This window comes from Chiroxiphia lanceolata, chromosome 1 (assembly GCF_009829145.1).
Source record: "Chiroxiphia lanceolata isolate bChiLan1 chromosome 1, bChiLan1.pri, whole genome shotgun sequence".
Classification (NCBI taxonomy): Eukaryota; Metazoa; Chordata; class Aves; order Passeriformes; family Pipridae; genus Chiroxiphia; species Chiroxiphia lanceolata.
Window position 1 is genome coordinate 116165674 of NC_045637.1, and position 12484 is coordinate 116178157.

At 36.3% G+C, this 12484-nt stretch overlaps 1 protein-coding gene across 1 annotated transcript in view; it reads left to right on the forward strand.

Moving 5' to 3' along the window:
- Positions 1-12484, forward strand: part of NGLY1 (N-glycanase 1) — a 34321-nt gene extending 21837 nt beyond the window's left edge. Inside the window, exons 12-13 of the mRNA XM_032688303.1 lie at positions 844-10821; positions 11402-12484. Coding sequence (XP_032544194.1) covers positions 844-1019 — 176 coding nt within the window. The 3' untranslated portion in view covers positions 1020-10821; positions 11402-12484. The remainder of the gene's footprint in view (positions 1-843; positions 10822-11401) is intronic.

Genomic DNA, 12484 nt, shown 5'->3' on the forward strand with positions numbered 1-12484 from the left:
GCTGGCAAGAGCAAGAGAGTGCATACAAGACAATAGTGTTTTACTACGAATGATAGATCTTAGAATCATAGAATCAGCTGGGTTGGAAGGGACCTCCGAGATCATCAAGTCCAACCCTAGATCCACTACTGCTGCGGTTGCTAGGCCATGGCACTGAGGGCCACATCCTGTCTCTTTTTAAAAATCTCCAGGGATGGAGAATCCACTACTTCCCTGGGCAGCCCGTTCCAATGTCTGATCACCCTCTCTGTAAAGAAATTCTTTCTAATATCTAACCTAAACTTCCCCTGGCACAGCTTAAGACCATGCCCTCTTGTCTTGCTGATAGTTGCCTGGGAAAAGAGACCAACCCCCACCTGGCTCCCCCCTCCTGTCAGGGAGTTGTAGAGAGTGATGAGGTCTCCCCTGAGCCTCCTCCAGGCTGAACAGCCCCAGCTCCCTCAGCCTCTCCTCACAGGACTTGTGCTTGAGTCCCATCACCAGCCTAGTTACCCTCCTCTGGACCTGCTCCAGGACCTCAATATCCTTTCTGAACTGAGGGGCCCAGAACTGGACGCAGTACTCGAGGTATGGCCTCACCAATGCTGAGTACAGATGCTTCTATGTCTGGTGGCATCAATCCTGACTAGGTCCTCTGAACATGAGTGTTAAACAAATAATAACTAAAAATTTGTAGCTGGTGGTTTGGTTTTTTTCCCTGCCACTAATGGACAGATGAATTTGAGTAGGCGCAACTGAGATCCTTAAACATCCATTACAAAGTATACTTTTTAACATGCATTCTAGCATTATATACCATCTGGAACAGTGGCTTACTGAATTATTTATCTTTTCCTCCGATAGATAAAAATCTTTGCTCCTATTCAGATTTTTCTGGTGCAACGGAAGTTATGTTGGAAGCAGTTCTAAATGGAGGGGATGGTGAAGCTGCATGGCAACACACACAGCTGTTTAGAGAGAGCTTAACAGGATGTGGAGAAAATTGCTTGGAGATAATTATAAAGCTCAGTGACCTCTGAGAATCTGAACTGCAGAGATGTACTTTGGATTCCTTGAAGACATTATACTATGGATACAACATGAAGATTTGGTTGGCAATTTTTCTTCATCCTGCTGGCAGCTTATTTCCTGTTTCACTGCTTCCATTAAACCAACTTGAAACTGCACATGTATTGAATAGGTAAACATCACAATGAAAACCTCTTTGTCTGTAAAAACAAACACCAAAATTAAGGCATTGAACCATAAAGTATCTTTTCTTAAACTTTACAATGAAAACGAAATAATTTTTAGGAAGCAAAACTCGACTATAGGAGCACAAAGCAGTTGTACTTGATTTTAATTTGGAGTTTTGGGATTGGCTTGCTGTTTTTTGGGGGTTTTTTTTAATAATCTACTTTGAAAAACAGTTTGAATTCTGTTTCCCAGTTACAACAGATGCTTTTGATGATCTTAAAATATTTTAAAGAATAACAGAAAATTTAGACATTTTAAAGAAAAATGTGATTTTGTGTAATATCAGAAGTGCTGAAATTAAGTTAGTTTCAAGATTACTTCAAAATTTCTTTGTTGCAATCTAAGTATTAAAACTGTGTTTAATACCTAGAAATATTTGGAAGCCTGAAGGTTGCTAGAAACTAATTTTGAAAGAAGTGGTCACATGTACCTAAAATTGTCATAGCTTTTGGTATGAAATTGAGACTTAAAAACTGAGTAAGAAGTCACAATTTTTTTCTATGAAAAAATAGGTTATTAATTATAAATACTTTTTAATGATACAAATTCAGATTTGCTTAATAAATCTTTTTAAAAGTAGGCATGTAGATTGAAATCTTCTTAAGCTATTGTTTTGAGTTGCTTTGAATACTATACTTAAATTTGATGTAAAAATATATACAAATTTTCTGTTCATTAATGCAGTGTTTAAATTTATTTTCAGTCATATAATAAAAAAATGAAAAAATGCCATCTAGGAGATGTCAGATGTTGCAATGCTGTGAATAAAGCATGGAGTGAATGTTCAAATTAGATAGTCTTTATCAGAGAATCTGAGGAAGGCTGTGGCTGGATACAAGAAATTTTCTATTATAGGACTAAAATGCAAAGTTCAAACTGTAGTTTTATTTCAAAATAAGTGAGAATTAGGGTTGATGTTCTCAAGATGAGTGTTTTTAAAGTTTTTCTTATATTTTCTGACCTTTCCAACCTCTGTATATTTGAAATTATTGTCAAAAATAATTTTTGTTGAAATAAATGCTTACTGACCTTTCAACAAATCTAAGGAAATACAAAACTATTCATATTTTATTAGGAAACTGCAAAGGCACAGTGAATGCAGGCATCAAAATGATCACACAAGCATCTTAAAAAGTGGTAGATTATGGCAGTTTAGGAGTGAGAGAATGATGTATGATGGATTATATACTTCTGAATGTAAATTGACAGTTGATGAGGGGGATTAGAAAGGAAGGGTCTCGCTCCCTTAGACAGAGCAACACAGTGACAGGGTACTGTGTGGAAGGTTGTTCATCAGTACCTGGCTAATGCAAGGTGAATTTGCCAGTCTCCGTTCAAAACTCCTGCATTTGGTTTCAGCTAAATGCTTTTTCTGACATTTTGATGGGAACCAACAGAAAAGTATTTTAGACTAAAATATATACTGTCTTGAAAGAAAAAAAGGAAAAAGAAGACTCAGTGAAACCAATCCACAAAAATGTTTCCACTTCATATTTTGATAGCTGAAAAAGTTACTGCTTTAAGACAGAAATTATGTTTTTGCATTCTGTTACTTATAAGGACCTTGAGCACTTGCAGAATTCCTTAACTGCGTCTGATAATTTGAAAACAGAAGGCAGAATAAATTTAAAAGTAGTAAGATAAAGTAATTTTCTCACTTTTGGTCAGAATCTCTGGGGGAAGAGTAAGAGCTGCAGATAACTTAATAAAAGAGGAGAGTAATTGAAGTCCATTATTAAAATGCTTAAATGAATTGAAAGATTGAAAAATGCCTTACCAATCTATTTAATGAAAAAGTACTTCTGTGTTTGTAAGATCACATGCAATGAATAGAAGTGCTTATTTTATGAAAGGATTAATAAGTAAAACGCTCAGACCGTATAGAGCTAATATGAAAAATTTAAATGTAACTCCTTCAGGTGTCTTTTGGAGTACCCTATAAACAGTGAACACTTTGAATCTCTTCCTGCATAAGCTGTTATAAAGGCACTAATTTTCTCTGCTGATCTCCATTTTAGTGCAAATCTTAATACGTTTTTGTATTGTTTTTTTAAACGGGAGGTAATTACTCATCCATAGTTGCTTAATATTAACTTACACTATTCTGAATTTGCAATATTACATGGTGGAAAGATCTGTACTGCAGTCTACTCTAAAAGTATGGGTATTAAGTTATGCTGGCAATGATATGATACTGGATGAGTAGTAGGTGTTGATCAGGGCACATGTAAGTCAGTGCTTACTCAACTTCTTACAAGTTTGAGGAGGTGGAGGTTAAATGGGGTTAAATTAAGAAATGTATGACTTAATACAGGTAAAATCAGCAATGTTTTCAAGAATTCAGCTTAGTCTGTTACATTTTAAAGAACAACTAGCTGTCCAGCGTGCCATGGGTGCCTTCCAAAGTTGAGGCGTAACAGTGAAATCTTTTCAATCAAAATTTACATAAATACTATACTACCCAGTTAATTTTTGCAAACTGATTTTGGAGTGCGTGGTTTCCAACAGAACTATATGGGAACCTGTGCACAGAATTCCTCCTTTCAAGCAGGCATTTGTAGCACAGTTTTCTGTCTTAGAGCTGATGGTACTATTAATTTCTTTGTATCCTGTTTTGATGCTGAGTGCTGCATGCAAAATAGCAACTATTAGAGACAACCCACTTCATTATTGGTAGTAATTTCCTACACCGGAGGAAGTTGCTGAAAAGATATGTCTTTAAAACATATGAAGGAAGCCCCTTCTAGGCAGCGTGGAAGGAAAGCACAGGTATGCAGGAATCGAGCAAACTTCAGTGTAAATTATATTCTTGCTTACATTGAGAAGTAAGTAATGAAAATTTTCTTATCTGGTCCTGTATGATAATCTGTTGCCTTTACTCATCTGTTATCCATGGAAGATTTTTCACGTCTAGTGACCTATGTGTGAGATATCCCTATTATGTGCAACATCAGGAAATGTAGAACACTAAAAATAAAGTATGTTTGTCTCCATAGTGCAGTGGAATGAAAACAGATGGTAGGCAACACATATGGCTGCCAGAAGCTGGCAACACCCATTTGCAGAGTTCTTGCAGCTCAAAACTAAACAAGCCAAAACAAAGGAACTCAAAGGGGAGCAGAGATTGTTCCAGGCAGATATCAGGATATCTGTCCTCCAGGTGCACACTCCCCATTTCTTTACCTTCAGTTGGTAAAGCTAGAAATGGCAGTATACTGCTAGTTAAGAATTTAATAGACCTCCTTAGTATTTGTCAAAACTTATAATTTCTTAAGTATTGATATTACTTAAAATAAATCTCTAATTTCCGCTGTAGGTTCAAACTTCTGGTTTTGGACAAAATTTAAAATTTTGCCAAGTAATTCAACATAAAAAAATGTGTCAATATTGAAGGAACTTCTCTGTTGCTGCTTCGCATCATATGGAGGGTCAAGAAAGAAATTGGAGACAGGTGACTTCCTTAAACAGAGTTGCTGGAATAGACCTACGTCCTTTCTAGAATTTGAATAATTTTTTTCCATTTATTCAACTTCGTGCTAGTTCTGAGGGTTCTTTTATGGGGTGCTATTGTTGCGGGCAGTGCTTCATGCCTTGTAGCTTATGGCCTCTCTAAGCAGTAATCAGTGATTTAATGTATATTACAGGTAACTATAGGATTGTTGGCCATATGGTGTCATGAACAGAAGCAGCAGGAAAGAGTAATAGCACTAATATCTGGGACAATTCTATGTTCTTTATGCTTATATTTAACCCAAGCAGAAGGACAGTAGAGTAAAAAGAAGAAAAAAGTCTTCAGTAGGTTGATACAGTTTCTTCTTCCCTAAAGGTATGGAGCAGAATTTTGAGACTCTGTTAGGGCACTTAAAAATGGCCAAGGAACAAGCCAAGGGCAAACAGCCTTAAATATTTGTATTTTAGGTGTGCAGATATTATGAAATGTGTAAGGGTTCACATGTGACTGTCTGAATAAGAGAATGGGGGTTTTACCATTGTTAAGATTTTTATTCTTAGTCTTTGTTTTTTTTATGGTAAGCTTTATAATTAAGCTATTAGCTTTGTTTATAATTAGCCTGCTTCAGTTTCTGTAGCTTTATCTTTTTCTACACATTTTCATCTAATGTAAAATACATTTTAATTTGCTTTAATTTATGTGGAGAATTGTAGCTGTATGGTAAGTACACTGTGACAGAAATTAAGTTGATTTCTTTTTTTGGTTGATAAAAGGGATAGATTAAAAATATTCAAACTCAGCAAAACAAAACAAAAAAAAAGCAATTGTAATTAAAATTGATGACACCTAGAAACCAACAAAAATAACAGGACTTAATAAAATTTTATGGTGAATAAAAATGTAATGGACTATATAAGTAGTGCCAACAAAAGTAGCTTCCATGACTGACCCTGTTTTTGAGGCATTTTTCTATGTGTTCATTTATATTTATGTCCCTTAAAGTTTTCAGTAGAAGAAAATTGCTCAGAGTAGTGAAGAGCTTTTTTGAAAAGCAGTCTAAGATTTAAGGAATATCTGTTTTAAAATATTTTTTATTTTTACTAATCTAAGCTGTATAATTTTAAAATTAAGAACAGGGTCCTGCTTGCTTGTTACAGGTTATTTCTTCGTTCCAGTGGATAATTGGGATCTTTGATTTTGGAAAAAGTGTGTTTAGTGGCATATTGTAGCCAAGAGCTTTAGGAGCATGCTATCTGTAATGATTATGAAATTTCAGTGTGGCATGGAGCACCTACAGATACTTGAAGGACTGACTCTTAAGTGCTGGTTAGCTATGACCTTCTATTAGAGGTCTTAAAAATTGGGGGAAAAGATGATTTCACTACGTGTTTTGATTGTGATGTTTCAATGTACGTTCTGTTCATTTGATCCTCTGTTACGTAATGCTATGTGTTATTTCATATCCTTGGAACTTCAGTAATATAGTGTATGTCTCCCATATCCTTGAAGTCCCAGGAGAAAATATTTCCCTCCCTGAAAAACATCAGCCAGCAGTTTATCTCTGTCACAATCAAGAGGAAGTGCTGAACTTAATTTAGATAAACAGTTCAGATAACAATACACAAACTCCCTTGTGAAGCAGTCATAAGGACACCAGCTGACATAAGAAAATGAAGACATCCAAGAGTAATGTTTAAGCAAACTCACAGTAAAGTAGGTGGAACAGTTGGTCACAGCCTTTTAGAGCAGATGGAAACACCAGCGAAGTACAGAATGGAAGGAGAGAGACTCACTTCTTGCTTCTGCGTTACCATTGTGATGAGATGGATAGAAGATAATGGAATATATGTGTGTCCAGGCTGGCATTATATCAAAAATCTAAATAACATACTTAAACTGCAGCAGATTTTACTTTTAGCCAAAGTGTCAGGGAAATATATAGTATATTAAAAAGCAAAGTACACCACTGGCAAAAAAGATGTAAAACTTTATTGTTCAAAAGGGAAGTGCCTGCTTATGGACTGCATTAAGAATTGTGGAGCCATTCTCGTTTGGTTTAGTAAGAAGCATGTGCCAAACTGGTTTTGATTTGTGTTTTCTTTTGTTGGGTTGTTTAGATAGGAGTTTTTTGCCTAAGTATGCTTACTGATTTCCATGATGCTGGCAATAATGGTTTCAAAGAAAATAGTTCCCCCCCATTAAAAATTAAAACTAAAGATTGGACTAAAAAACCCAAAACCAACACCTCCACCAAGGAGGTAACAGAACAAACAGGAAGTGTTAGAAGCTGCAGTTTGATTTTAACACTTGAGGATAGAAAAAAGTTGAGATCAAGTTAGCACTGATAAATGAATGTAAAATTTGCATCATTAAGGATTTATTTAGCAAAACAAGCTAATTGTTTCATTTTTTCATAAATATTTTTGAAAGGAGTTTGTATCATCATGGAGCCTTTCAAAAGGAAACAGCATCTTAGCAAATTCTTGCTCTAGTGTCAGTACTATGTATCATCTGCCTTTATAAGAAGTTGTCTCGTCCCTTGACAACATTATTATTGGTATCAGTTATTCCTCTACTTCAGTCAGTCTTTGATAATTTTTTTTTAAATAAAAATTTATTTGACTTTTTTTAACAAGGGTGAAAACCCACGGTTCATATTCACTGCAACAAACATTGCAATTTTTCTTGAGTATGTGCTGTGACTATCTATAATCTGCAACTTCATAGTTATGTATCACATTTTTAAGGCTTGCCAGTAATTCATATTTGTACACTAGTTTATTGCTGAAAAAAATTAATGAATGACAGAAAGATATAAAGAAATGGGCATTCAGCCAGTCCCAATATATAAATAACTTTCTGAAGACACAGGGAGATTTACATGCATTTCTGGCCCCCATGATAGGAAACAGATTAAGAAACAGTTGCCAGAGTACATTTACCTTTTTGATTTCATTTACTTCACATACAGGACTGATTACCAACCTTTTGTAAATAGTCAGTGAAAAATACAAGGTCCATCTGTGAGCAGAGGATGGAGGCAACATTGTGTGCTGGTGGAAGAGTGGCTGAAAAATTGTGTGTGTAGAAAAAAAAGAGGAAATAAAACCACTCATTTTTACAGAACATGTGTTTTACTGGCATGTGATAAATTCAGTGGAAATCAACCGGAACCGGTTGTATACCTAGGATTGAACGTTAAATCCATAACTGGGGGATATTTTTATTGAAAAAGTTGTAGGGAAGGGACACTCCAGTCATGCAGTGTTACTTGTGGGTTGAGCAGGAGTAACCACCAGCAGTACTGGTTAGTGCATTTTGTATTTAAAACCTTAGAATGAGAAAACCAGCACTAGTATTATATGTGAGCATTAGCTGTATTAGTAGTAAGATGGACGTATCCTACAGGGCAGCATAATCAGATGCTTGTTTAACATCTGATATCCACTGTCCTGTGGGGTAACCCTCCCTGTTGTTTTCACTGTTAAAACCCCTTCCAAATTTCCCTTCTTCTAAACTAGTGGTTTTCATCCTCTGAAGCAGTTTCTGCAGTGGCGATCAAGGCAATGTTCCAGTGACTCTTAGGTAAGATCTGGAGGCTTCCACAGCATGGCTGGATTCTGTCCTTTTCTTGCTTCCCCTGTGTATTGCAGTCTGATATCCCAACCCCCCCCTTCCAGCTTCCATGTATTCCCCAGCTCATGATAGCTGCTGTTCCTTCTCTAATGGGCAGTGGGAGAAAGGAAGCTGTGAGAATGACAGTATCATGGTCTGCTGAGGGAGTTCCTTGAATGTGGTCCTCTGAATCTGCCACATTCTTCATTGCTGGGAGATTTTGTTCACCTCTTTTATCATTTTAATTCCTACCTGCTTTTTGGGGGTGGTAGTGGTGGTGTGTCCACAGCCTTGGTGTATTCATAGGACAACTGAATCCTCACCCCGTATCATTCCAGTAATGTGTCCAATAATGATTCCTCACTCCTATTTTCCCAGCATAGTTCCTGTTCCCAGCAAGCCTACTGGCCACCAATGGTAGCCTGGTGCAGACCTGGTAACAGAGGCCTTTCCTCACACCACTTTGAGACCCACTGTCATCCAGGAGCCTAAGAAGTGAGGGGAGTGGTGTAGGGCCCACAAAGCAGGGGAAAGGGAAGCTGCAGCCATTCAAAGGGAAGGATGTTAGGACCAACATTAGAACCAAGAATGTTTTTGTATGTCTATAAATACAGTTCAGAAAGGCAATGAGGCTCCTGACCAAAATAAATCAGCAGATTTTACTTCTTGGGAAAACTGTTCCTCACACCTTAGAGAAACATTACAGAAGGACAACTGAAGAAATTGCCATGAAAACTCAAATGAAGGATTATACATTCAATTTGCATTAAGTTTGCATGCTATGCTACAAATACCTGTTGAAAGGTTATACTTTCAATTTAACTCCAGAGAATAACCCAAACAAATACTGAATTGAGAACAAAATTTTTATTTCACGTATTTTGAAGGATTAACTATTGCTTTTTATAAATGTGCCTGTAGGAGTAGAAATGCAAAGCACAGCATCCACGTCATTAACATGTTAATTCTTTTAGAGGGAATTGAAAAAGCAGTTTGAACTATTATGGTATTTGCATCTTCATGCTATTCTGTTACAGAACCTGTTAAGCAAGCAATGGCCCTGGCATAGTTAACAACACTGTAGGGAGCACGAACCTTACAAATCATGGAATATCCCACCATGGCCAGCATAGGAGTAGCATAGATCAAGAGTGGGATGACAGGTGCTGCAATCTTCTTTCTACTCCTGAAACACAGCATTTGATAAGTGATCAAAAGTTATCAGGGCGGATTTAAACATTAAACAGAAGCTGGATGGAGACATGGGAGTGCCATGTTGTGTGTGTGTGCTCTGTTGGGAGAATGTCTTTTGTACTGGGTAGCTTGAGAGTGCTGTGTGCTGTGCTGCACAACGAGGTGTTTGGCTTTGTGGCTAAAAGCAGTCATGCTGGTTTGCTGAAGCACCTCAGAGCTGGAGCATGTGCCTTGGGTTATGTTTGATTGCTGTAGCTCCTGCTACGTTCCCATGGGTTGGTTAATGTGCCTTCCTATGTGGCCTGTAACTGTGCTCTGTCCTTGTGGTAGTCAGAGAGTTGGTATGGTTTCTGCTTTGCTGTACTTTAACAAAAACAATCAGAAAAGAAAACATTGTTTGCTCTGAATTCTCTTCAATTCTGCACAGCGACTCAAAATTAGTACCTTTAATTATTTGGGAGAATGGATAACGTGATTAGAAAGCTGAGGAAAACTTTATGATTTGAGAATTAAATGTCACAAAGAACCATATGTATGTAATTGATCTCTTAAATTTTAGCTATTCTGTGACTTCAAGTAGTTTCATTGTGTTTTCAGTCTTTATGCTCGTGTGCTCTTTCATCATTATTGCTCATGTCCCAGAAAACTGAGTCCAACATATTTTGAGAGTAATGATAGAAAATAATTAGGAACTGAAAAAAACAGGTTAGCAAACCTGAGGAATTCTCATGCATGCCTTTGGAACTAACAAGTGCCTTTTCAATAAACTGACTGCAAGATGTAAAGTAAAAAAAAGAGCTTCCATGTTTCCCAGCATGAGCCACAAGAGAAATGAGCTCATGCTACTGTTTCAGTAGCATGTCAAATATATCTCAAAGGGTGCAGAATCTGTAATAATATCTCTGTCTTGACCCAAAGAACTAACTTCAGTACTCATTACAAGGTAAATGGAATTCTGACAGTGTCCAATATTTTTAAAATCTGCTAGAAAAGATATTGATGCATAAATTGCATTTCTAATTTAAGACACAGCAGAGGGAAAAAAATGTTAAATACGACAGAAACTGATACTGTGTTGCAATTTCTGGATAATGTGTATTGCCTTTTCATGAAAACCTGGCAAACTCATTGCACCGATTACCCGGAAATAAAAGAATGTGAGCAGCAGTAAAAGCCAACATACAAGAAAGCACACTACATCCACATAAATTTCAAGAGCTTCAGAGCTTCCCACTCTTCAAAGGCTTTCTGGAATAAAAACTTCCAGAAGAAGAACATGTGTGGAATAATACAGCTCAGTGAAAACCAGCTAAATAAAAAAGAAGGTGAGTTGTTATTACAACAATTCAATAGCATGATGCTAAAAACTTTGGCAAGAATTTACTATGAAGCACAGTACAGGAAAATTTATTCTAACTGTTATATGAGAAGACAGAACGCCAAGTTGTTCTTTGTAAAATTAGTTTTAAAAGAATGGGGGATATGATTATTGTGTAACAGTTAACAGATGTGTTGCAAAAGTGGTTACGCTGCCTTCTTTTATATTTTGGTCTGTCACTAAGGTAAAACATACAGTACCTCTTTTTAAGGTTCTTTGCTTCATAGTTTGCAAGGAATGGAGGAATATTCTAGAAGAACTGCAGTGATGAAAAACATTTTTATTTTCTGTTCTACAAATTAAATCCACAGTAGATTTCAAAAAGAAATTTTTAAAATAATGAGGACTACTGCTTCCATATTTTTTAGGCTAAAAAACCCCCTCACAAATATAAGTATATCAAACCAAGTTGCTTTTAATGCATCCTGTAGGTGAAAAATTTTATTCTAGAACATTAAAATGAATTAAAAAATTATTAAGGCACATATATTTGAAGTCATTCAAAAGATTGTTTTCCTTCTTCACAGGTGACAGACATGAATCTTAAAGAAAGAAATGCTGTGATCAGGATGCAGCTTTCTGAAGTGCTCAGAAATGGAGAGATGCTTTTGGAACCCATGCTGTGCTGAATACCTAGATTGAGATTCCCAGATTCTAATATAAATGTGCCATAGCAAAGTGCTGGCTAAATAATTCCTGAATAGTCAAACATCTTGTCCTGGCCAATACTGAAAGCTGTTGCTACTGCAGCTTCTGCTACCTCTACCAGCAGTGGCCACAGTCATAGTGAGCAAGAGGCATATAACAACCACTGATTTGGATGATTTTACTTCAACTAAAGACTGAGGTAATGTGTTCTTATTTTCTTAAATTAAAACGGGAGGGCCCTAAGGAGCATGAAGAATCTATAGGTAAATTGGAGCAATATAAGGTAGGTAGTGGAAAGAGAATATAAGCAGTTCTAGCTGGGTAAAAATAGAACAGGAGACCATAACCTAGACATATAAACATTTATTGTGTTGCATTTACTACTCTATTTACCCATTCTTGTAATAAACACAGCAAGACTAAAATACTAAGGAGAAACACCACTATTGAAGCAAATAATGGAGGACAGCTGATATCTTGGAGAGAAACATTCAAGAACTGGAAGTACCAATGTGTTAAAGGATCTAAAGGAATAATAGAAGATTTTTGATGCATTTCTGATCTTCTTTGCTTAATATTAACACCTAATGAAAATAGAGAAGGGCATGAAGCAGCTAGCAGTGACCATTTTTAAACATTGCTTGTTTAATCATACAAACTGTTGAAATACACAACTCCTACTGAAATAAATAGGAACTGTTGCTGTTGAGCTCTGTTACAAATTAGGACACCTGAGAAATTGTTGAGTAGCTGATCTATAACAAGTAATTTTGTTAGGCAGTTGTAAATTTGGATAATGCTTATGTTTAAGTGTGTGGCTGAGTATTGTGCACATTTTACCTGTTCAGGTCAACCTTTTTTTTTTTTTTTAATTTTTTTAGTTCAAGTGTACATCTGACATAATTAATCTGAAACAATGCATTTGAGCAAAGGGAATTTTTAGTAAACAGGTTCCTGGAAAG